Below are 26,660 nucleotides of genomic sequence, written 5' to 3' on the forward strand. Positions count from 1 at the left end.
ATGTACATTGGTAAATTCTGGCTCCTTCTCAGGCTCAGACTGGCCACCCGGCATATAACCAACACATGGCGATATTAGCATTCGCGCTGAAGAGAATAACCGTATAACGCTGTCGTTCTGAACAACTGTGTTATCATTTCAGTAAATACCAGCCTCTTCCCATGCAATCACCTTTTCAGATTAAAAGTGCTCTCATTTGATGAAATGTTTTGTTCCTCATTTTCCTCCCTGATCCCTGGAGCCTGCACCCCTGATCTCCTCCAGCACCCCAACACCAGCCCTGAGTTCCTCCCACACCTAAACTCCCTCCTGGAGCCTGTACCCCAACCTCTTGCCCCACCCTCGACCCCCTCCCACCCTCCAAAGCCCTTAGCTCCAGCCCAAAGCCCCATCCTGCACCCCAACTCCCTCACCCCACCCCAGAGCCCTCACCCCCACCCTGAGCCCTCACCCCCATGCTCCAACCCCCTGCCTCAGCTGAACCCCCTCCTGCACCCCAACCCTCACCCCATCCCCACTCAGAGCCCTCACCCTCCCCCGTGAAAATGGGAAAGTGAGCAAGTTTGGGGAAGAGCGAGGGAGGGGGAGGGGGAGGGGCCGGGGTGTTCAGGTTTCTGCCGTTAGAAAGTTGGCCCTACCTTGCCCCCAGATGCCCCTCACAAACATGGCGGACAGGGGGGGTGGGTTCTGCAATGGTTCCCCTCACAAGCATGGCACCTGACGTCGGTCTGGTTTGATTCTGAGCATGCGCAGAGTCGGGAACGGTTCCTGTCGCGCGCGCCAATGACGTTGCTGGCAGGTGCTCCACGCTGAGAGGGACGGGAGTCTGCAGCTGGACACGTGGGGATGGAGCCAGCTCGGGGCGCCAGGCGGCTGCAGGCGCAGGGGCTAGAGCCGGCGCCCGAGCGACCCCGGGAGGAGTCCATGGCTCCGCCGCTCAGCCCCGAGGACGGGCAAGCGGGTGCCCCCGGGGAGCCCTGCCGCGGCGAGAGCCTGGGGGTGGCCCCGGCCCCGTTTCCTGCCCCGCAGCGGCGGAATCCGGCCAAGAAGGGCAAGGAGGCGCCGGCGATTCCCAAGGGGAAGCCTAAATCCGGGCGGGTGTGGAAGGATCCTGGCAAGAAGCGGTGAGGGGGGAGGCTGGGCGAGAAGGTGGGGTACGGGAGGGGGGCGCCTGGGGTGAGGGGAGCCAGGAGTAAGACCATGGAGTGTGAGGCTGGGAGCGGGGGGAGACTAAGGTAGGGTAGGGTGGTGGCATAAGGAGGCTGGGATCTAGGAAGGCTTGTGATTTTCCCCATGATGTTTTACAAACAGACAGAATTGGAGATGGGCGCTAATGCTAAATAGGCACCCCTGCGAACACCTCCCCCCCCTTGTAAAAGTGCTCTAAAACCTGTTCCTGACTCTGGCCTGTTGCTGTGTGAAGCTGTCTTAGTGTAAATGCTCCCCTCTGTGTGTTGGTGGCTGATGGGAATTCTCTCTCTCCCCCGTCTTCTTTAGGTTTTCCCATATGATTCAGGACAAGCCACTCCGCACCTCCTGGGAGCGAAAGATGAAAGAGCGCCAGGAGAAGAAAATAGTCAAGGATTTTGCCCGGCATCTTCAGGAGGAAAAACAGAGGGAGCGTGAGGTAAAGGGAGGGGATGGTGTAGCACAGCTCACTGCCCAATTATCCCAACCGTGTGTGTGTGTGTGTGTGTGTGTGTGTGTGTCCGTGTCCCCTCCCCTGCACCCACATGTTATCACAGCAGTAAACTAGGCTCCAAGAGGAGGCCTGCAATGGTTAATGAACCCCAAGATTTGATGGTATCCTGACCTTGGAATTGCCACCCCTGTGCCTGTCATGATCAAGTAACTTGCTGTTCTGTCTCAGTTCCTTCAGCTCTAAGTCTCCAGTGCAGAAATGTGCCTCTCAGGCTATAGAAGCCTCCCTCATATCCCCCAGCTCTAGTTCCCACCTCAACTCGCCTCTTGTTTGCCTCTAACTTAAGTGTCATTCTTGAGCCTGACCTCTCCTTTCCACCTCACTCTTGTCCAGTGTCTGGGACCTTACTTGTTGCCTCCATTGCAGCATTGCTTGTGCATGCTGCTTCTTCAGCTCCACCCTGATCTTCGGCTCTCCTTCCTAAGAGTTCCCTGTGCTTCATCTCTCCACAGGCCCCCATGTGCGATAATGATAAATATGAAGGGATAAATATCTGAGTAGCAGAGCCTGCTGTGTCAGGATATAAGATGACCACTAAGAACACGCTGGGCTCCAGGAGAAACTTCTGTTTGGGGAGGTTGTTCCATATGTGGCGTGTGGGTTGTTTGCTCCTTCCTCTGCAGCATCTGGTGCGGGCTGCTGTCAGAGACAGGATATTGGGCTGGATGGATCTCACCTCTGATCTGTGGTGGCAGTTCGCATGTGCAGACACCTACTGCCGTCTGCTAATCCCCTCATTTCTGTCCTGAAACAATTCCACTGGTTTTCTTTTCTGTTCTTGATCCAGTTTTGTTTAAAAGCCTGGAGCTAGGATGTGGCAGGTTATCTCATGGACTGTCTCCTCTTTGCTCTAGCCACCTTCTCTCTTCCTTCACACCATGCAACTTAATTGTATTGCCACCTCTTCTGACACCCTCTGTTGGATGGTATCAAATGTTTGGGGCCTTGCCGGTTATTTTTCCAGTAGAGGAGAAATCAGTGACACAGTCTGGGTATAATCTAAGTGTGACTTTGATGTATTTATACTATACATAAGTTTGGCAGAATTCAATTTTTTAAAATGATTTTGATGGATAATAGCAATATTTATTTTTAAACTTCTTTTTTTTTTTAATTTACATTTTCACAATTGTATGAAATTATGAGGGGGGTCAGACAATTATTTAGTGAGGGTCAAACACTGGGATTCAAAGAGCTAAAGCTTTGTGGCTGTGTAGAAGGGTGGGACCGGGGCTCAACCCTCCCTGAAGGTGGAGGGGAGCCACACCGGCTCACCACATTCTGTCAGCCTGGGTCCTGCCCTTTGCTTCCTGGCTGAGTGACAATGCCCAGTCACTTGGGGGCTCCGGCCTTCTGCAGCAAGGCGGAGCAACCACACACAGTTAGCTGGGAGCTCAAGCCCTCTGCTGCAGGGCTGAGCAACAGTACACAGTCAATTCGGGGCTCAGGCCCTCTGCTGCAGGGCTGAGCAACAACATACAGTTAGGGGCCCAGCCCTAGGTTTGGGCAGGGCACCAAACGCAGTGGCAAAGCTCAGGCCCTTTTGGCTCAGGGCTGAGCGAACAGGCAGTCTAGAAGCCCAGGCCCTGGGGCAGAGCAGGGTAACAAGCAGTTCAGGTGTATAAAGCCCAGGCCCTGGCTCAGGGTGGGGCAGCAAGCAACTCAGGGCTCAGGCCCTTCAGGAGGGGCTGAGCAAACAACCAGTCTGAATGGCCTCCTCAGGCCAGGGGGGGTGGAGGGGGGAGTCTGCCACCCTTGGAAGGGTGGCAGGGGGAACGCAGGCCCTCTCACTCCACTGCGTCCCAGTCCGGGGCCCTAGTAGCGGCTATCACCACTGATGGTCAGTGGGGATCCTGACCGCAACACACTGACATAGGCTCAGGTGAATCTGAAGCCTGACTGGGGTCAGCTGCCCCCCGGCCACTTCTAATCTCCTTCTCACTGGGTACCTGCCATCCGCTGGGCCGTCCAGTGGGTCCCAGACCATGGGCTCCTCAGGATACCAGGTGTCAGGAACTCCAGGCCATTCCTCTGTGTACCAGGTGTGGGGTGGCTCAGGCAGCTCCTCTAGATGCCAGGCATCAGGAAGCTCAGGCAGCTCCTCCGGGTACCGAGCACAGGGCAGGTCAGGCCAGCGCTCCTCCGGGTACCGAGCACAGGGCAGGCTGGGCCCAGCGGGAGCTCAGGCACCAGCATCTGTCCTCTCCAGCAGCCTCCTCCAAACTGAGCGCTGGGGCCGGGCCTTTATACTTCCTGTCCCACCCTTGACTTCTGGGGAGCGGGGACAGGTGAGGGTGACTCCGCCCACTGCCACGCCTGTTCTGGCTTGTCCCTCTCAGGCGCGGCGGGGAGTGAGGCCTCCTCACTACAGGCTGTTATCACAAATTATCAACATGATGTCAAAATATGCAAAGTAAATAGCTTTAAATCAAACCCTAATAAGTTCTCCAGCAGCACTTTTCTTACTTTGCCCATCTATACTTTTCAATTACTATTGCTAGAAATATTTTTTCATCAATTTCAGAGTGTATGGTGAAATAAACATTTATTGATAAATATCTAATACTTCCAAGCTTACCCATACACCAGTCCTGGAACAGAGATGGTCAAACAGCATACAGGGCAAATTTATTCTTCTGGGAATTTCTGAACAGCACTAGAGCCTGGTTCCCAGAAAGCAACTTTGCCTCCAGAATTGACTGATCAGAGCAGTGAGCAAACTCCCCCACCGTTGATGTAGTTTCCTCCTTCCCAGGATCACTGCTCCCAGAGCCCTGCATAACCCAAAACTAAGTGACCCAGCATATCTGTCTAAGAGTCACACTGTTTAAAGGGATGCTCTCCAATTCCAATATTCTATACTTCAAGCCACTCCTTGATCTTCTCTTTATCAGTCAGTAGGTAACTGCATAAGGAACAGAAATTTGATAATAGAGGGCTCTTTAATCTAGCAGACAAAGGCATAACAAGATCCAATGACGAAACTGAAGCTAGATAAATGCAGACTAGAAATAAAGTGCAAATTTAAGCTCAGACTAGATGATCACAATGGTCTTGTCTGGCTTTTAAATCTATAAGACTTGTGCACTAAGAGAAAGAACTTGCGAGAGTATAGAACAGTGCCACCTGCTGGGACCACTCCAAGAAATTAAGCCCCACAGCGGTACATAAGCTGCCTCTGGTACATAATGCAGTAGCCCAACTGCTCAGTGGCACAGGTCCCCACAAACTCATCACCCCAGTTTCCTGATGTTTGCTGTCTTTTCTGGCCCCCCATTGGATACAGAGTGCAAAGCGAGGGGTGTGTCCCGCTATTCAAAGCCCTGTGTGGGACTCTCTGGCCACCTGAGATCGCCTCTCCTTCCTGCAACTCTGATCCCAGCATTCCACTGAAGCAGTGAACGCACCCCCCTGCCCCCATCCCGTGGGAGAGGCTTATGAAAGGAGTCGAACTTCCATAGCAGAGGTCTCTAGATTATGGAGCTCTCACACACTCGTTGCATTGACTCCCCTGTCCCCTAGGAAGGATCTCTACGCACAGGCACACAACTAATTGTTAAAGTACCTAGAGAGAGCCTCACTGGGCCTGGTGCAAGAGCTTTCTCCTCTGCAGCTTTTGCCCTCTCTCCTCTCTTGCCTCGCTGATTCTATCTCTCTTATGATCTTTGCTGTGGACCTCTCTCACCTTTTCTGCCTCTTCCCCCTCTGCTTCCGTTCTTGGGCATGACCCTAGAGTGCAGTTTCCATGAATGGCAGGATATAAAATAAAGTTCACTCTGCTGTTTCTGCAGGAGAAGAAGCAGCGCCGAAAAGAGAACTTGAAACGACGCCTGGAGAATGAGCGGAAGGCGGAGATCGTACAAGTGGTGAGTGTCCTGGCTTTTTAGCCTCTCCTGCAGGGAGACCCAGAACCCACCTTTCCAACATGGGACAGATTCATTTGAGGGGCTCCTCCCCCTGTACTCACTGTGTCCCGGTTGCTGTTCAGGAAACTATATTTGTGTTGAGGCCTGACACATGTGTCATGTCAGATTTTTGTGAGTTGCTGGGGTCAACCGAGTTTTTCCTCCCTGCAGAGACTGGTTCTTGTAGAGTGCCCACGGCAGGGACAAGAGGGTGAAAATGAACAGAGAGAGAAATCCAGATGGATAGTGGGAAAACCAGCCTCATACTGGAATCTGTGAGCCTCTGGAATAGTCTTTTGTTGCGTGGGGAGCCTGTCACTAAAACTATTCAGAGCTAGACTAGGCAGAGCCCTGCTTTAGCAAACAGCCCTGCTTTGGCTCCAATATGTGTGACTTGCCCCAGTGCTATGGGTGTCTGAAAACTTTCCACTGAAACCGTTTTTGACTGAAAATTGGAGGATTAACTTTTGGGGGTGGGCAGGGGTGAGAACTCTTTTTTCTTTCTTTTTCATTTGAAAAACTGAAATGTTTCCATTTGGAAAAGCTGCCAGGGTGCCTTCTAAGAGTTGTAGTTGAGTTACCTCATGCTCCCATTCTTCTCTATGGGCTGGAGTTCCCAGCCAGACCACATTTCCCATGATGCATCACAGGCAGGACTGCCCCATTCTGTACAGCTTCATGAAGGGACAGTGTGATGCATCATGGGAGATGTAGTCTGACTAGGCAGCCCAGCCTATAGAGGAGAAGTGGGATTATGAGGCACTTGAACTACAACTCTCATGAGATACCACAGCAGCATTTTTTTCTGACTAGCTGTCTCCAAGAGTTGTTTTGTCCTTGGTCTGTGTTGCTCCATGGCTGAGGTCTCTCTTGCTCCACCCCTGCAGATCCGGAATCCGCTCAAGTTGAAGCGTGCCAAGAAGAAGCAGCTGCGCCGAATCGAGAAGCGGGATACGCTGGCACTATTGCAGAAACACCAGGTGCAGCGCAAAGAGGCCAAGGAGTGAGGCTGCAGCGGGGAAGGATAATAAAGCCTCAGGGCAGCTGATTCTCTGGGTTCCGTCTGTCCTGACACTGCTTTCCCAGCTATCCTGCCCACCGCCTCCTTATGCCTTCATAGGGGACTCATCACCTCTCCTCCCTGCTGTGGGCTGATCAGTCGCGCTGAGTACACACTGCTGGCTCAGACGCAAGAGCAGGGGGTTATACAAAGCCATGGTCTGCACGGCTGCTCTTAAATGGAAACCTGCATTGTATTCTCTTGCACCAGCAAGGCAGGATGCTGCAGTCCACGGCGCTGGGAGGTGTCATAAGCCCCGATGGGACAGGGATGAGATATCCTCATATTGCCTGACTTGGGGCAAATAAACCAAAGACTGAGCCAATGTGTGAACTGGAGCCCCTGGTGTTAAGGCCTGAATCCTCTTAAGCAGCACACGCTCACTTGCTTGTGGAGCTGGTGGGAGCAGGGAGCTGCTTCTGGTGTCTGTCTTGGCCTGTGCCTTGATAATTTGATCTTCTGTTAGAAGGAACCACGTGGAAAAAGATTTGGGTTTGTAGGGACCTGGGTTGTGGGCTGGGTGCTGTGTCTGTTGCTGTCTTATATTTTTAGTGGGCTGTCACCTTGGTCTGCGGTAAAGGACAGAAGTCCCAGCTGCCCAGAGTAGGCCAAGCTTCTCTCCCATCAATCTGCCTCTTCCCCAGGTTTGAGATGGGTGTTCGTCCTTCTTGCCTTAGCCAATTGTTGGCCTTTCTGCTGAGACTGACAACAGGAGGGTGGGTTTTTATTTTGCTGGACTCCCGTTGGAAATCAGCCTGAGGTGACCCACTACTCGTTGAAGAGGTTCCTGGCAACAGCTAGTAGAGGATGATGAGAGTGAATTGCTCCCAACCACGTCAGGGCTGTATATGAGAAGGGATTTGTTGATCCATGCAGAAATAGTGCTCTGGCCAAAGAAATGAAACAGAAAATACCAGCCAAGCCTGTGTCCTGTTCTCTCCTTTTCATCCAGAGGAATGTAAAGCGCAGGGTGTGTCCACAACAAACTGTGGTGGGGCTGGCGGGAGGGAGCCAGACATGCTGTCCAGGAGCCATTCAGCATGGGGAGAAGGCTTGCAGCCCCAGAAGGAGCAGCGGGTATCCGTGCGCTGCCCGCGCCCACTAGTGCTACCCATGCAGCTCCCATTGGTTTCAGTTCCTGGACAATGGGAGCTGTGGAGTCAGTGCAGAGGAGCAGGGGCAACGCGCAGAGCTGCTTGCTTGTTTGCTCCCCTGCTCCAGGAGCTGCAGAGACATACCAGCTGCCTCCAGGAGCAACATGGGGCCAGAGCAGGCAGAGAGCCTGCCATAGCCCTGCTGCACTGCTAACCAGGAGCCACCTGTGGCAAGCGCCTTCTGGCCAGAGCCTACACCTCACACCCACTCCTGCATCCCAAACCCCAGTCCAGAGCCCACACTCAAACTCCCAGAGCTTGCATTCCTCACCCCCTCTTGCACCCAAGCCCCCTGCCCCAGGCCCATCCCAGAGACCCCTCCCACATGCCGAACCCCTCAGGCCAGAGCTTTCACCTCTACCCTAGCCTGGTAAAATTGAGTGTGGGGGGATGGAGTGAGAGGGGCGGGGTAGGTCCTGAGTTGATCTTAAATTCAGAAAGTGATCTTGTGCGTAAAAAGATTGGGCACCATTACTGTAGATAAATTCTAAGGGGGCACAAGGAAGCAGAGGGGCTAGAGAGGAATGGGGGAGCCTGTGTGTGAAGAGTGAATTGCTGGGAGGGGACAGCATGGAGATGGGTGAGGGGTAGATCTGTAAAAAGAAAGAAACAGAGTGGTGAGGTAGGCCTGAAGTGAAAGGAAAGGGGTGGTAGTGAGGATTAAGGCTGGGCATGAGGGACACTTAGAGGGTTGGCCAGACACGTATCAGATAACAGGGCCTTTGATTGATCCCTCCTGCCAGGCCGATGCCTGTAGCAATAGATCACCCTGTCACCTGCAGTTGGCAGCTCTCAGCTGCTGGACTTCTGCCTCCAGCCCTGCCGGGCACATCCTGTCATCTTGCTGCACCAGCAGGCCTAGCAACCTACTGAGCTGTGGTGAGTCTTGCAGCTGCCACAATAACAGGCCCGTGGAAGAGCCTGCCTGCCCAGGTTCACTATGGTAAATGGTGGAGCCCATAGCAGAGTGGCAGGATTCCCACTGAGGCTGAGCTGCTCCTTCTCCAGTGGGCAGAGGGTGGATGTGGCAGCAGCTGCGGAGTTCTACCCAGCCATGCCAGTAACCAGGGTTTGCGTCAGTCCCTCTCTTACCAGGCATTTACGTGATAGCAGGGTGTGTTTAGCAATTGCGTGGGTGCCTCTGTCCCCAGTAGATGCTGCACTGCCAGGGATCTGACTCCCCTGCCCTGAATGGACGGGCAGGAGCATTGGGGTGCTCTCTGGGAATTAATATAGGGCAGGAAGCACCAGAGCTAGGTTTTATTCCGAGTCCTGCCACTGGACCTCATTATCTCCCTATGGCTGGAAGGTCTGTAAAACCTCCAAGGCCCAGGAGGGGTTAATGAAGTGATGCTCTGACAGTCTTGAAGAGCTGAGTGGGAGTGATACAGGAGACAACCCCGAGAGTTCCCTCATGGATCTTGCTCCATGGAACAAATTACGGTATTTGGCAAGTCCACAGGTCCTCTAACTAGGAATACAATATCCAGGTGGTTGGCTAAAATGTCTGATATACCTGGGACAACAGGAACAGATGTCTCAACCATAGTTGCAAAAGAACTAAATAACGCTTCCATGTTTGAGTTAGAGGAATCTAAAAGGTTAGAAGATTCCTGAGACCAGGTTCAGCCGTTGCTCCAGTAGCAACTGGAATTTTGATTTAAGGGGGAGGCTCAGCTTGAGAACTCCACATTACAAGAGAAAGGTTTAAAGGATGAGCTGAAGATTAAAAAGGTGTGATGCACTTGTGATAAGCAATGGCTTGAAATATTAAGGGAGCAAGATTGCTGTTTAAGGAAAATGGCCACAAAAGCAGCAAGCAGTAAATGTGGTTCTGAACTCTCAGAACCAGCAGACTCTGGCTAACCATGCATATTGCCAACAGGAGGCAGCTTGCTTATAGGAAGAGCTGCAGGCGATGAAGGTAGTAAACAGTGCAGCTCAGGGAAGCAGTGCTGTAGTGAGCATTAAGAAAGTCGGGTTCAGAAAATTGGAGGAAAAGAACAGGGTTAGCTCTCGTTCAAGTTCAGCAAACTTTTCTGGACTTCCCTATGGAAGTAATATCAATAACCTGAAAAGAAGTGAAGTTTTTCTTCCTGGGAGGGGATTCTGATTCTGTGGAGAAACAATGGGTGAAATTAGTGCATGGAAATCCTGAGTTGACTCAGGATGGGAAGGTACCATAGAATGTGATGTAACACGGTCTGAAGGAACGTTATTGTCACAATTTGGCTTAACAATGAAAACAGCAGTAATATTTAATAATTCATATATTGCTTTGAAAAGTAGGTAAAATACAGAAAGGGCCACCCTCAAAGAAAAAACCTCAAGGTGCACTGCTGATACCAACAATGGGCCACCAGTTAAAAAGGAACCAGCAAAGCAAACAAAATAAAGGGAGACCAAGGAAAAAAGGGGGCAAAGATAAAAATCTTGCCCCCTATGAAAATAAGAGAATTTCTGACCCGAGTAGAAATTGGCTTTGGAGAAAAATCGCTACAGTATTAGCCTAGGGATCAGATTGATAGGCTACCCAGTGAAGAATTGCTTCCAAGATTGGCAAGTCATGGGAAGAACATACCTATGGCTTCCCCATGCTCCCAAGACCAAGTATGGGCGACGCTCAGCCTCCCTACCTCCCCAGTGTCAGCAAACAAACACGCTGACCTTGTGGCACATTTAAAACATGATAAATGGGGAAGACCCACAGTATATGTGGTGATTAATGGCAGAGCATTCAAACAAAATATGTTAGTAGACAAAAGTGCCCCATTTGGTACTGGTAAAAATAATTTATTTGGACTACCAGTAGCAATAAAAAGATTGCAAAGATTTAATGAAACAAAGCCAAGTGCCATTTAGCTAGCCAATGTTTTTGGTTAGGAACAAATCAAGGAATAGGACAATTCAGCCTGATAAATTTGGATGGCAATGGAGTAATAGGAAAAGATATGTTGCATAATAGTAGCCAACTAGTCATAGGCGCCAACTTTCTCCTCTTTCCCGTGGGTACTTGACACCCCCCCACTTCTGCCCCTGGCCCCGCCCCCACTCCCTCCCTGCCATGAGGTCCTGCCCCTGCCCTGCCTCTTCCCAACCCTGCCATGCCCCTATTCCAACTCCTTCCCCAAATCCCCGGCCTGCCTCCTCCCCTGAGCATGCCATAGTCCCACTCCTCCCCTCCCTCCCAGAGCATGCTGTTTGGCAGCGGCTGGGTGAGAAGCGCTGGGAGGTAGGCAGAGGAGCGAGGGACATGGCATGCTCGGGGGGGAGGATGTGGGGCAGGGGAGTGAGGGGAGCTTGGCTGCCGGTGGGTGCAGAGCACCCACTAATTCTTCCCTGTGAGTGCTCTAGCCCTGGAGCACCCACGAAGTCAGTGCCTATGCAGCTAGTATTAATGGCAAAGTGAACGCTCATAGGAGGAACATTGAAAGAGCTCAGTAGAATAGCAAAGCAGATGAACAGTCTAAGAAAGGAACTAAGGAGGGGATTGTATGGCAGCCACAATTCCGATAGTAGTACTACAGAAAAGGGACTCCGAAATAAATAAATTAGTAACAAAAGAAAAACATCAGGGATGAAAGATTTGGCGGAATGAAACAGGATTAGTGTTAGATACCAAAACAGATGATGACATGTTTGTATAGGTTGTTCCAACAGAAGTTAGATCTGAAATTATAGCCTTAGTTCATAATAATGGACATTTAGGGATAGATAAAACTCTTAGTAGGCCAAGTATCAGAACAGATGTGGAAGAATATGTAAACTGCCTACCTTGTGCTGCCAATAATGCAGATACCAAGATAGTAAAAGGTCCATTGGGACATTAAAGAATAGAAGGCCCATCGGTCACGTTACAGATTAATTATATTGGTCCACTTGCGAAAACTGCAAGAGGAAAACAGTATTGCCTGGTAATATTAGATCCTTTTATAAAATAGGTAGAGGCAATCCCAATGAGAAATAAGTCTTAACTACAGCTAAAGACTTGGTAGATTATGTATTCACTAGGTGGGGTATCACTAAGGAAATTGATTCAGATCAAGGGTCACACTTTATAGGAGACATTATGAAGAGGCTGTGTCAAGCTTTTGGTATTAAAGACTGCATATAGCTGGACACCCTCAGAGTTTAGTACAAATAGAAAGAACAAACAATGCTAAAGTAGTGAATCATCAGGGTAAGGCTTGGGACCAAAAGCTTCCTTTAATATTAATGGCCATCAGAGGAAAAGTAGCTTCACATGGAGTAACTCTGTTTAAAGCCAGGACTGGGCAAAATAGGAGATTGAACAATGATGGATGGTTGGAATGCCTCCAGTCGAATTACAACCTAGGGTATTAACAGATCAGTGGATGCAACAGTTATTAAAATACATTGCTAAAACGCATAAACAGGTAACAGTCGCACTTAAGGCAAATATCGAACAAATGGATAAGAAGATGGGACCAGTCCTGCACCCACAGAAATAGCAAATATATGATACGGTTATGTATAGGCATACTATAGAAAAGGGCCATGTATTTAATCCAATATGGATGGGACCAGTAAGAATTGTGGACAAGGCCAGTCCTACAGTATACCAACTAGATAATCGTCAAGGAAAGAGAAAACTACCAAAGTGGTCCCATTCATCTCAACTAAAGAAATGAAGGGGAGAGGCAGTAAAATCAAGTTAAAATTACAGTATAATTAGTCATTTGTTTTACTTTGTTTAATATAGGGAGAGAAAAGATCTAGTTTATAAATTATAATTAAAATGCAGCCAGTGCAGCAAGAAAGAGAATGGTACAAATTTCTGCCAGAACTAAAGGCACAGGATGTAGTCAAAGTTTTGAGTCATTAGCAGCAGTACAGGTGGAGGATCCATTTCAGCCAGTGGACCAGAACCCACAGATTATAGAAAGACTATTAAAAAACAACCATGAGAGACCCCAACTGATGTCAGTATAGACAGGGAAAGAATTTGACAGGTTGGTTATGTGGATACTTGATCCACATGTTCCATCTTGAATACCAATGGAAATCCCATAGACTTGATACCATATGTTTCATCTGACAAAAACGTGATTCGAGGCATTCACAGAATAGAGGGCTCAGTCCCATTAAGCATCCCTTTAATGGTGGAAATAGGAAACAGAAGAATGGCAGGAATTAGATTAGTCCTACTTCCATGATTACCAATCAGTTTTGGAATAATAGGAAGAGATATTCTTACACAAGTGGAATGCAGTTGATTTTGTCAGTGGAGTTTGTATGGGCCATAAATTGAAAAATAATTGTTGCAAATAGTTAAAAATGATCATAGTATAGAAAACATTTATAATTGTTAGTGTTTATTGTATGTAGTTAACGATTACATTGTTTTTAAATTATATATATAATTTTTCAAAAATATTTTATAAAGATTGTTATAATTAAAAACATGCCTCAGGGAGAAAAACAGTCTTTTGTTATCATGTTTTGCAGAAAGAAAGAGTCCAGATGGTGAATGATGCAGTTCTATTCATCTTGGCTCTTGTGGGTATCCGTGGTTACTGGTTTCTGCTGCAGTGGTGTGAATTCAGAAATTGTGAAAACAGCAAAGCTCCAGTGGAGTAACCCTAACCGAACTGCTGTCGCTAACAGTAACGTGAGCTGCCCCTTTACGTTTCCAAAACCAAACAATAAAAATGTTGAGAATTGGGTAGTTGGGATCACCATGGGACCTGTAAGGATGCAAAGCTCACACATATGGCTTATTTCATTTGCCCACGTTGATGGTCAGGGTATTGTGGGTCCCCACCCTGTCCCCTTGCCAGGACCAGCAGGATGTAAATGGAAGCTGAGGAAAGGAATAATATGGGGAAGGACGGTTAAAGTTGGACAATGGTAATGCACTATAGTAAATGGATCAGGAGTATTTGTATGATCCAACAGTCTCCTAGTCTCATCTTACGCTCGGGTTATCTTCCGCTGTCAGCGCATAAAGCAAAAAATGTGTATAGTCCAAATTACATTGAGTGTAATGGCGGGCAGAATCGCCCACACTACAGGAGCAGTATTTAAATTGTTATTTTTCTCTTTGTTTTGTTTTTGCCAACCACGCAAAGCTGAATTTGCGCATGTTAAGTGCGCATAAGATAGAACTTGCCTGTATCTCTGAATATCCCAAACACCCCTCCTGTAATTGCAACACCAATCAGTAGTATCCAGGCAACAGAAGAAAAGAATAATATCACAATGATATGTAAATAGTCCATTGGCATGAATAAGGGAGGATGGTATGTAATCCACCAAACTGAGGTAATAAATACAAAAGGTAGCCAGAGATAAGACACTTCATGGGTAACTCCACCCAACCCATGGGATGAAGGAGAGAGCATACAGATCTCTAATCTTAAGTAGGCAAAAATGTAAATGAGTCTGGATACAAAGGGAAGAAAGATGGGCACACGTAACTGACATAACATCACCAGAGTGAAATATGATGATTATAAATAATGGCCCTGGAAAAGATAAGCCTATGTTATGATTTAGAGGAGGTGGGGGTCTGCATCTGGAAATACAGTGGATTAAGTAATTGTACATACATTCCAAATCTGATGAGGTTCAACAAGGACAAGTGCAGAGTCCTGCACTTAGGATGGAAGAATCCCATTCACTTACACACTAGGGACCGAATGGCTAGGAAGAAGTGCTGCAGAAAAGGACCTAGGGGTTACTGTGGATGAGAAGCTGGATACGAGTCAACAGTGTGGCCTTGTTGCCAAGAAGGCTAATGGCATTTTGGGCTGTGTAAGTAGGGGCATTGCCAGCAGATCGAGGGACGTGATCATTCCCCTCTGTTCGACATTGGTGAGGCCTCAGCTGGAGTACTGTGTCCAGTTTTGGGCCCCACACTACAAGAAGGATGTGGAAAAATTGGAAAGAGTCCAACAGAGGGCAACAGAAATTATTAGGGGGCTAGAGCACATGACTTCTGAGGAGAGTCTGAGGGAACTGGGATTGTTTAGTCTGCAGAAGAGAAGAATGGGGGGGGATTTGATAGCTGCTTTCAGCTACCTGAAAGGGGGTTCCAAAGAGGATGGCTCTAGACTGTTTTCAGTGGTACCTTATGACAGAACAAGGAGCAATGGTCTCAAGCTGCAGTGGGGGAGGTTGGTTGGATATTAGGAAAACCTTTTTCACTAGGAGGGTGGTGAGGCACTGGAATGGGTTCTCTAGGGAGGTGGTGGAATCTCCTTCCTGAGTGGTTTTTAAGGTCAGGCTTGACAAAGCCCTGGCTGGGATGATTTAGTTGGGGATTGGTCCTGCTTTGCGCAGGGGGTTGGACTAGGTGACCTCCTGAGGTCCCTTGCAACCCTGATATTCTATGATTCAAAGAGAAAACCCTCATGTGCTTTTATAGCATGATATCCCCTAACTAGGAAAAGAAGAAAGGGAAACCATAGTGTTAAAATGGGCCAATAACAACATTGAAATGAACTGCTTATTTAATATTGATCCATAAGAAGGGCACAATAGAATAATGATTCATTATGTGCCTCCACAGGAAATCATATCAAGAGATCAGTTAAGTTTGCAAACACCCTAGTACGAACATAATAGAGCAGAATAATGGATGTAGAAAGGTTAAGAGTCAAGTCCTGTTTTCCTATTGGTGTAAAAGTAGCAGAAATATAAACAAGAAAACATGAAAGTGGAACATGGAGGATTGTTGGCCCTAACAATTTCAGTGACATCTTCACCATATTATGGGATCCAAGCCTGAGCAAGTTAGAATTGGTCCTTACATGATAAAAGAGGATGTTAGAAGGCAATTGATCATAAACCCCCTACTTAAAAACAGTGGTAGTAATGTTACCTTAAATTGGACCAGCTAGTAAGCTTAGGGAGGACTAATGACCCACCAGAGTTTGACAGAAAGCAGCATGTTTATTATACTGATAGCTACGCTCAAAAGAAGGGGGGAGGGGTGTCACACTTGCCTACCCACATTCCCAGCACAGGCACAGGACTGGAGATGTCAGGATCCTTCAAGGTAAGTGTCCCACAGCGCAGTGATGAATGGTGCAATGAAGGTAAGTCTTCCCAACGCATGATGGAATGCAATGCAGAGAACAACTGGCCAGGCTGTCCAGGTGAAGGGCCTTCATGGGAGGTACAAACTTGTGAGTGCACTCTTGAACACATTGCCCCTTCCTCTTTTAAGGACCTGCTCCTCATGGCCTTGACTAGAGATGACTTGGTTGGTCACACTCCACCTCTGGCAGTGTTCATGCATTGGGGGTGTGATCGCTGCCTAATCAGAGTAACACGGCCTGCGACGAGATGACATGGCGACATCTGGTTGGTCACACTCCACCTCGGGCAGAGTCCGTGCATTGGGGGTGTGATCACTGCCCAATCAGAGTAACACAGCCTGTGATTAGAGATGACGTGGCAACATCTGGTTGGTCACACTCCACCTCGGGCAGAGTCCATGCATTGGGGGTGTGATTGCTGCCCAATCAGAGTGCCAGACACCTTGTCTACCTGGGAGCTCTTCCGATCTTCCAGCTGTTCAAGAAGTCCATTCCAAGGAGGAGGGGGAAAGCCACTTCACAGGTATTCAAAGAGGGAGAGGAGACAAAGGGTGGGGTGGCGGGAGTGTAACAGATCTTTTGAGCATACAGGTTATACAGAGCATACAGATCATTACTGCTCCTACAACACTCCGCCCCTTGCTCTATGATCATTACAATATTTGTTGTAGTTATAGGGCACTGGTGATCTGTTGCAAATAAACCAAACAATCATAACCAGGTGAATGTAACTAAACAGTTACAAGTGACTAAACACCAGATATAATATAAACACAAATTCAAACAATCACAATCATCATAACTGGGAATACAATAAAACCATCACCATTACAATAATTGGGTACATTGACAAACGAAATGAGGCCCAAGTTTGATGCTGCAATAGCCAACAAACAATATATAAGTCGCTGAGGTCAGAACCTCCTTAGGTACATACAACAAATAAGATTTATAGGAGTACCATAGTTGTGATGCAAGGTTTAACTGATTTGGAAGATACATAGTAACAGAGAACTTAGTGAAATTGCTGATACTTAAACTAACATTTAGTTGCTAAAATGTTGCAGAATCCCCTATTACTAACAGCTGTTCTCAAGGAGTCTCTGTGGGGGGAACAAATCCAAGACCTGAAAGACAGGGCCTATGAACTACCCTTCAGGGCGTGGGGAAGTAGAACCAGGGTGCATAGAGGAAAGTGTGGAATTAACAATACCAGAAAATGTAAATAACAATACAAATGTATCAATAACAAAAACCAACAACAAAATGATTATTAGAGAACCTAACAAAAAATACACCCGATGCATTGGGGACCAAAGTCTTTTGGACAGAGGTGGATGTGATTGATAATTTGGTTGGAGATGGGGGAAGTAGAGAGAGGAAAAGGCATTTATTCTCTGTGGACCCAATGCTAGCACAGGACACCCACTGGAGATAGACACATGGAACACAGAACACTGACCACAGACTTTGCTGTGACACTATAACCATGGTATTTCTGTAACTCTTCAGCTGGTACCAGCTCTCCTGATGTTCCAGTTCGGAGGCTGAAAGATAGAAGCTGGGAAACATATTAGCACAGTGCTCCCACTGTGGCAGACCCTGCTCGTTTGAGTTGTCTGTGGTGTAGCCATTTCCCCTCCTGGGTTTTATCTATGCCACCCAGGGTTTTTGCTAACTCTATTGCTTGCACGGGAGTCAACTCAGTCTCTGCCACAGTGTGTCCGGTACTTGGGGCTGCCACACCCCCTGCGGGCGCAGGCCCATCTTTCTGGGCTACCCTCCGGAATGCTGCAACACGGTGTCTGGGGTCCGGCCATCCAGGGATAGGTCTGGATCCAGATCATATCAAATATCCCCGTCCCAATCATCATATGGTCCCACACCCCTTGGGCTTTCACCCCAGTGGCAGCAACCCGGGCTGAATAAGCCCCCAGGGCTCTGTTGTCCCAGGCAGACCCCTCCAGGACCAGGTCCTTCAGGCAGGTAACTGCCTGGCTCAGAGCAACTTTCTTATTTAACATGAGCTCTAGTTCAAGAATTGTACTCCCAGGTGGAACTGCTCCTGGCATCCCAGGGTCTGCCCCTTTCTTTTGGAGCCATTCTAGCAACACCCCAGGTGGCAGTGCCGCTCCCCAAGGGGGAGTGTCTTCTTGCTTGGGCTGCTTCGCATTTGTCTTCCCCTTGTCCTATTCTGGCATACTTAGCGGCATCCTTTTCTCCCTGCAGTGGGTTGCCAGCCTACCACTTTTTCAAGCAGGCCTGAGCCGGACCCACTAAAGAAGCTAGTAAGGGGCACCAGGGAATTTACACCTAATTCTCGCTCTTGCCCTACGCTGGCATACAACAGCAGTGTCCTTTTCTCCTTTCAGTGGGTTGCTAGCCTACCACTTTTTCACACAGGTTTAAGCCAGACTTACCCAAGAGACCACTGGGGAGCACCAGGGGACCCCTATTCTTGGGTCAAATCCTCCACTAAGCTGCCCGCATTCTCCACTAGTAATGTTACCTGAAATTGGACCAGCTAGTAAGCTGGTATATTTTTGATATTAAAATACTCTCTGGGAGCCCTTTTCATAAGCCCCCCATCAGAATTAATATATTTTCAAAAATGAAAACATTTAACATTTTTTTTTAGTTGAAATGCTGATGCAGCTGTTAGTTCAGTGTTTTCTTCGGGATCTTAAATATCATGTCAATATAGTGTCATTGATCTGTTCAACAGAATCAGCCTGGCTGGCCAGCTTCTTCAGAGATCTCCTGCAGCTCTCATTCAGCAGCTCCAGACTGGCAGTATCTAGGATCTTGAGGACAGACTGAAGCACTTCCTCACCCTCTCTCATCTTCAGGAGGTTAACTATGGAGGACTAATGACCCACCAGAGTCTGGCAGAAAGCAGCATGTTTATTATACCGATAGCTGAGCTCAAAAGAAGGTGGGAGCGGGTCACACTCACACTCACATACTCATGCTCCCAGCACAGTCACAGCACTGGAGATGTCAGGATCCTTCAAGGTAAGTGTCCCACAGTGCAGCAATGGATGGTGAGACAAAGGTAAATCTTCCCGAGGCACGATGGAATGTAACGCAGCAAACCACTGGCCAGGTGGTCCAGGCGAAGGGCCTTCACAGGAGGTACAAGCTTGTGAGTGCACTCGTGAGCACATGGCCCCTTCCCCTTTTAAGGACCTGCTCCTCATGGCCTGTAACTAGAGATGACTTGGCTGCATCTGGTTGGTCACAGTCCACCTCGGACACTGTCCATGCAGTGTCCATGCACTGGGTGTTTGATCGCTGCCTAATTAGAGTCTTGTCTATCTAGGAGCTCTTCTGATCTTCCAGCTGCTTAAGCAGCCCATTCATCCCACAAGCATTCCAGGAGGGACAGGGAAGGGGAAAGCCACTTCACAGGTATTGAAAGAGGCCAGAGGAGACAAAATGGCGGCTGGGGGGAGGGAGTGTAACAGACCTTTTGAGCATACAGGTTATACAGAGCATACAGCTCACTGCTGCTCCTACAACAGTTGGCCCTAACAATTTCAGTACCATCTTCACCATATTATGGGATCCAAGTCTGAGCAAGTTAGAATTGGTCCTTACATAATAAAAAAGGATTTTAGAAGGTGACTGATCATAAATCACCCGTACTCCTTAAAAACAGTGGTAGTAGATTTAACCCCCATGAATATCTCATTTATAGAACCACAGTGTACTAGATACATAGAAGCCCTGTTTATAGGATGGAAGAGATGGGTAGGAACCAGGGCCGGCACTTCCATTTAGGAGACCTAGGCAATCGCCTAGGGTGCCAGGATTATTGGAGGGCGGCATTTTGCCGGGGGGGGGGGGGTGCGGCAGGCGGCTCCAGTGGACCTGCTACAGGCGTGCCTGTAGAGGGTCCGCTGGTCCCGCGGCTCCGGTGGACCTCCCGCAGGCACGCCTGCGGCAGCTCCACCAGAGCCACAGGACCAGCGGACCCTCTGCAGGAATGCCTGCGGCAGGTCCACTGGAGCCGCAGGAGCAGCACGCGGGGCGGCGAAATGGCCGTGCGCCTAGGGCGCCAGAAACACTGACGCCGGTCCTGATAGGAACCCAACTTTTAACAGGATCCCTGCTAACAAAATAAAAAGAGATCTGCTAGACAGAGCTCTATGAGAGGCAGGAACAGGTCTTGGAGGGTTAAATAGCATAGATGTAGAAGCGCTGGCTAATAAATTAAATGCAGCAGGAGAGCACGTAAGAGCTTTGTCTAAACTCCTTAAAATAACTTTAAATGAGATAAGCACTAGCCATCAGCTGATCACTGGTTTTCTCCCTTGATGGGAGAAGCTACAAGAAGTGGATCACTTAGCAGTATTACAAACAGTGGAGGTATTACAGAGCAATGTATCTCTGGCATTAGCTTGTATACAAGCACAAACATGGACTAATGATGTGGTAAAGGACATCATAAGGGATGGAATGAGTGGAATTTTGCCTTTGGAAATAAGGAGCATTATGTGGAAATATGCTATTATCTCTGAACAACAATTGTATTCTTGGTGGGAAATGATAACTTTTACACATGATGTACAATTAAATCAAATTACCACCTATATAGGGATGATGTCTGATGCTCAGATAAAATGGATTGTGGAATTAGGATTAAGTGTTAATGACAGTGTAATGCAGCCAGTGGAACATAAATTGTAGGGCATGAAACAAACTGTGGAATTTGAAGCCTGCATGGAAAAGTGTAGTATTGGATATGTTTGCAGTTATGATGCTATATAACCATATGATATATGTTTAAATTCAGAAAAGAGAAGATGCCATTACCAACTAGATCCTTTTCCACTTAATGGTGTGAAAGTAAAGCAAGAACTGACAGGGATTTCAATGCATATGTATAAACAAAATGCAGCTGTTGCTCATTATTGTAGGTAACAAAAAGTATAAATGCTGCTGTAATTGTTTACTGAAGAGAGAGACCTGCCTGGGACTGGGGCAACCCTGTGTCGTAGGGCACTCCCTCCCTCTATACAATTGTAAAAAAAAAATTAAGTATCTGACTCTGCTGCACCCAACCAAAAAAATAAGAACTAAGTTTTTCTCTGACAATGGATCTGTGGTTGTGTTTATAGGAAATAAATGTGTATGTACTGGAAGTTGGTGTAACTGGTTTGAAGTTAATCATTTGTTTATCATAACATGTGATCCTCAGGAAAACCAACGCCTATGTAATATAACTACTATAATAGGATGTGATTTTAATTTTTCATTGCCTGAAATAAAAAGTGAAGAAGTTAAGGATAAGTTTCAGATATATAGCAAGATTAACCCAATACCATTGGGAATGAACATAAGTTTAGTTAGGCAGCTATTAAGGCATCCTGACTTACAGAAACAATTACAGAAAGCTCAGGAAAGTACACAAAAAGTCATGATCATTGTACACCACTCTAATGATGAAAATGAACAAGTTATGGAATGAATGTAAAAAGATACTAAACATAAGTGGTGGAGGATATATTTGGAATGGTCTCCCACAGCAACAAGATTCTTAATGCTATTCTACACCCTTTAGTAATAATTTTAGAGTTTCATGTTTTGGTGGCAATTACACTTATTGTTTTGGTGTGCTTGCCCAAGCAGAAATTTAAGCAGCTGAAGCATGTACAGTCCACAAGTATTAAAAGAGCTATAATGGTGCACAAGGTGTGCAGTCTTAGTGAGGCAGAGTCAGGGATGATGAGATATTTTATCAGCAAGAAGAAATATCTGCTTGGTCTCAAGGAGAGCCTTGAGCCCATGCTGAACAAAACTGAACATCCAGTGAACTCACTAATAGGTGTTGGGTTGATAAACAAGTATATCACACAACAAGGAGGAGACTGATACAAGAGATTTTTCTGGCTTCTCTATTCTGTGTGGAAATACAGCACCAGAAGCAGTTTCCAGCACTAAAGGAGCTGATCTGTCACCGTTAGTTGAAGCAGGGAGAGATCATGATTTGGGCTTATTTGAGTTAGTGAAATTGGAGTGGTGACACTGAAACATAATGTTAAGGTACATATAAGTATATTATATGTTTAATAATCATAAGGGTGTAAATAGTTAACAGAGATAGTTTTAAGCGGTTATGATTAGGGAAAAGAAGATGGCGGCCACAAGAAATCAAAGCTGGGAAAACCAGATTGAAGGCCTTAGAATGATCTGGCCAAGGACAAGCGAGCAGGTTCGGGGTGAAATAAAGGTCATTCCAAAAACCCAAAGAGAGGAGTCAGTTAGGTAGAACGCAGGTCTTTAAAGAGGTCCAGCATTAATAACACAGGTTTTCAATCAGTCCAGCTTTGATTGAGAGATGAAGGCCTTGAAACTGATTGGCTGATTGTTGTTAGAGGTGTGTTGTTGTCAGATGCTACTGGTGTGGTGCTCTGCTCTCTCTCTGTTGGTATCACTCGGCTGTGTGCGTGTGTTCCCTCTGTGTGCTGCCCCAGCTCTATGCAGATAGCTGACACAGGAGACCCAAAGAGAACCCCCAATGACCACAGAGTCTAGTAAGGTACGAAGGCACGTCGGCCAGGTTTATTGCGCTCGGACACAATTGCAGTTCCCTCTAGATTGTTACTCTACAGGGCATACTACGAGAAAGTGCCTCTTGGCAATGGACTCAGCTCAGTCAGTGGCGGGACTTTCCACTGCCCCCTCGGCCGGACAAAGACATCGCCCCAGGGATACATTTTTATACACAGGTACAAACAAGTTACACATCACTCCTGACGTTTTGAGGTGCAACCCCTCTACGCAGTAAGGTACAACCCCTCTACGTAGTAAAGTGCCGCCTCTCACCTTGTACATGTTGGTTCGATCAAAACAACTCTGTCCATCATATTACCCTTTTACCCCTGTCATTGGGATGGGTCAGTCTGTTCCTTGTTATCTGTGTGGAATGTGCAAGTATGTGAATGTTCTGATCTTTACTGTTCAGTACTTTTTAGGTACGTATCTTCTTGCAGCATCAGCCCTTTCCTTGCCAGCTTCTGTGAGCAGGGCCTGCCTCTGGCTCACAGCTTCACTCTGCTTTATGTTAGCAAAGTCTTGACCATTACTTTAGTTCAGGCCTCAGGCTTCATACTGGGCCTTCATTTACTACACTGATAATGATAGGGATTGAAAAGAGAACCAGTCAGGATAAGCTAAAATCTTATATAAGGCAGAGAGCGGACAGGTTTTAGTTAGTCTACCTCAATGTGAGTGGAAGGAGCTGGAATGAGTCGGAGAAGCAAAAGAAGAAGAAAAGCTCCTCAACGAGATGAAATCATAAGAAGAAAGAGGGCAGAAGCAAAGAAGCAGTAGCAGTGACAACATTAGGTCTGACAGATCAGCAGGACCTAGAGCAGAAGGAAGGAAGCTAACAGGAAAGTAAGTCAATAATAAGAAATAAACTCAGTGAGTGGTGTGTATGGGATAATAAAGCTGAATATTTGTGTATATATGTTTATTATGTTTTAATGTTTAAGAACTTGCTGTCCACATCCTATATGTGATTAGCCATTGCATATAGAGTGTAACCCCTTACAGCTATCTTCCAATTGTAGGATATTGCAATTTTGAGTACTTTAGTGTGCATCTGTGCTAATAGAATTGTATGCCTTTGTTAAGAAAATGTCATTTTATTTCTTTCAATATATTTTAGATTTGCTGTTTTCTTAATATTATGGTTTTTAGATTTACTGTATTAGGAAACATTGTGTTAAATAAAGATTATTTTTTTGTTGAAGGATTACTGCTTGAGTGTCAATCCTTTGAGCAGAAGGCTGTATCCATATACTCCCAAGAGTTAACAGATTTAGTCTCTTCTCCACTGGTTGGAGGGAAGCTCCTTGGTAAAACCCTATGTAGCGAGGCGGTGTGGCTCCCCTCCCCCTCAGGGAGGGTCGAGCCCCGTCAGTCATCCACGGGGGCGGGGCTGCTGAGCGGAAGTCCCACCCCTCAAAGGGTCAGGCGGCGACCCGGAAGAATAAAAGCCGGGCCCCAGGCTTCAGTTGCAAGTCTGCCACCGGCAGGAGCAGACGTGTCTGCTGACGCCTGTAACTGGGAGGCTGCCCAAGCCAGAGGCCGAGATCAGGAGCTGCCAAAGCTGCCTCGCCCCTACTACGACGAGGAGCTGCCGGAGCTGCCTCTCCCCTACTACGACGAGGAGCTGCCGGAGCATTCTCAAGGCCGCTACGACGAGGAGCTGCCAGAGCTGCCTCGCCCCTACTACGGCCCCGAGGAGCCCCCAGACCAGGCTTGGCCCACCTTCCCCAAAACATTACCAGACCTGCCTCCCAGCCCAGACTGGGAGGAACCGGTGGTCCTGGACGTCCCCGGAACGGAGGCCCGGACCAGGTAGGAGTAGAGGGGGAGGTAGGAAGTAGCCCGGGGGCAGCTGACTCCAGTCAGGCTGCAGAGCTAACCGTGCCAATGTCAGTGTGTTTCGGTCAGGATCCCCATTGACCACCGGTAGCGGTGATAGCTGCTGCCAGGGCCCCGGCTGGAACGCAGAGGAGTGGGTGGGCCTGCGTTCCCCCTGCCACCCGTAACCGGGTGGCAGACTCCCCCTCTCTCTGGCCTAAGGCCACTGCTCTGCCCTGCCCCAAAGGGCCAGAGCTAATTGTAACTGTGTTTGGTGCTCTGCCCTGCTCCAAAGGCCAGAGCTAATTGTAACTGTGTTTGATGCTCTGCCCTGCTCCAAAGGCCAGAGCTGATTGTAACTGTGTTTGGTGCCCTGCCCGAACCAAGGGCTGGGCCCCTTTTGACTTTGCCACTGCTCTGACCTGCTGAAAGGGCCAGAGCTGATTGTGACTGCAGGCATGACAGCGAGGCTGGTGTGGCTCCCCTCCCCCTCAGGGAGGGTCGAGCCCCGGCAGAACCTGTCTACACCCTGGCAGTTCCTCTAGGGTGCGCCACCCCCTTTCACTTGCCAAAACCAGACAAATTGAGGATTAAGTTGTGAATATAGGCAGGCCCTTATAGGGGTGCCTGGAGTCCTATTTTAGGGGTAATAGGAGCAGTTGGCTGACAAATAAGGATTCTGTGCGCTCCAGGACAATTGCCTACCATCTAGGTGTAGAAAACAACATAATTTTTAAAATAAAAAGCCAATTTCTCTCTGTTTTCCCGCTGAGCCCGAGAGGCAGAAATCCAGTGTCAGTTTCTCTGCAAAAGTAATTTTCACATATCTGGGAATTCAGATCGGTTCCTTGTCTCCCCATCCCTGCTTCCTCATCAGGCTGAGCAATGCAGCTATCATACCCTGTTCCCTGCTGGGGCCAACTCAGGGGCCTTTAACCCTTCCTGTACTGCCACTGTCCAGACAGGCAAAAAGCATAGGCCAGAGGAGGTGGGGCATCCATTGTGCAGACTCTAGGGCAGCTCCTGTGGCTTATCAGGAACAGGCCGTGGAACCACCAGTGATTTATTATGGATTTATGTGGATGTAGATGTATGGATTGTGGAAGAAAAGGCCCCCTGGTAGGCAGTAGCACAGTTTGGGGGAGGAAGGGGAGTGGCCGCTCCCACTGAGCAGAAAAGTGGCTCCTTTTTAATTTTCACTCACCCAGCAGTGCTCTGGGTCTTCGGTGCTTTTACTCACCCTGTGGCGCTCCGGCAGCCACTTTGGCAGCGGGAGAGTCAGGGTTTTTCTTTTTAGTTTTTTCTTGTCATACAGCTCCAGATGCAGTGTCAGCACAGTAGCCTATAGAGATCTTGCCTGAGATCAGGGTACACACAAGAGACCGTCCCTACTGTGAAAAGCTAGTGTGGCCAAGTCAATAGCTCACTAGACTAGGACTCGAGACCTGAAGTCCATTCTTGGCTCTACCACTGGCCTGTTGCGTGACCTTGGGTAAGTCACTTAACTGCCTTATGCCTCACTTTCCCCAGCTGTAAAATGGGCATGATGATACTCACCACCTTTGTGTGTGATATAAAGCGCTAAGTATTATTACACAGACAAAAGGTAGGAGGGGGAACTGGGGAACAAGGCAAGGGCCTTGACCGAAATCACACCACAGGTCATTGCAGCGGTGAATAGAAGCATGAGTCTTGGTCTGATGCCCAGTCCTGTGCTCTGTCTGCTAGGCCACACTACCTTACAACACAGCACCTTCTCCTCTGCCCTTGCTTTCCCTCAGTAAGGAAACTCTTGCCTACTAATGAGGCCTAGGAACCAGGACAGGCAGGGCCCTGTGACAGTGAACCAGACTTTATTGCCTTCCGATGGTGCTCAGATCCCATGGAGATAAGCACAGTATAAAGTACCTGGATGGACAGAGAGGTTAGATAGAGGAGCGCTGGGTTATAAACGCTTCAGGCTAGGCTGGGGCGGGGGAGAGCGGCAGGCTCTGAAGTAGACAGGTCCTTCCACCATTAGGGCCTTGAACTTCACCTTGAAGTTGTCTGGCTGCAGAGCACAGGTATGAATGCTCTCAGCCTAACCTCTTCGTAGTGGGCTCAAGCAGTTAGGTGGGGCAAGCGGCTTTTGCCAATCCCACTAAATGCCTGGCTGCAATTGTAAGCACCTAAGACCTTGGAAAATGCCTCATTCATCTTTATTTTTAGTTGAGGGTAGCCGTTAAATGCTACAACATGCTGGGTGCTGGATACGCACCTAGTGGGAGACAGAACCTGCCCTGAACAGCCAGAGAAAGGATGAGACTGGAATGGCAGGGGGCACTGAGGGGCTGTGAGTTGGGCATGAGAGGCATTGATGGCCAAGCCCAGGGGCAGCAGGGGATTGGGGGGTGG

General features: G+C 48.1%; 1 protein-coding gene across 3 annotated transcripts; it reads left to right on the plus strand.

Annotated features, from left to right (window-relative positions):
* Positions 1-874: 874 nt before the first annotated feature.
* On the plus strand, positions 875-13,510 carry CCDC86 (coiled-coil domain containing 86). Of its 3 annotated transcripts, XM_050956525.1 has the most exons (5): positions 875-961; positions 1,498-1,627; positions 5,494-5,568; positions 6,495-6,630; positions 13,290-13,510. In XM_050956525.1, exons 2-4 carry the CDS (start codon positions 1,508-1,510, stop codon positions 6,612-6,614), a joined length of 315 nt encoding a protein of 104 aa, XP_050812482.1. In that variant the 5' UTR covers positions 875-961; positions 1,498-1,507; the 3' UTR covers positions 6,615-6,630; positions 13,290-13,510. The 3 variants fall into 3 exon arrangements, with proteins under 3 accessions (XP_050812482.1, XP_050812481.1, XP_050812483.1); XM_050956524.1 differs by lacking the exon at positions 13,290-13,510 and having other exon boundaries at positions 6,495-6,664; XM_050956526.1 differs by lacking the exons at positions 875-961; positions 13,290-13,510 and adding an exon at positions 968-1,124 and having other exon boundaries at positions 6,495-6,664.
* The last annotated feature ends 13,150 nt before the right edge of the window (positions 13,511-26,660 follow it).

The sequence above is a fragment of the Gopherus flavomarginatus genome, chromosome 5, assembly GCF_025201925.1.
Source record: "Gopherus flavomarginatus isolate rGopFla2 chromosome 5, rGopFla2.mat.asm, whole genome shotgun sequence".
Classification (NCBI taxonomy): Eukaryota; Metazoa; Chordata; order Testudines; family Testudinidae; genus Gopherus; species Gopherus flavomarginatus.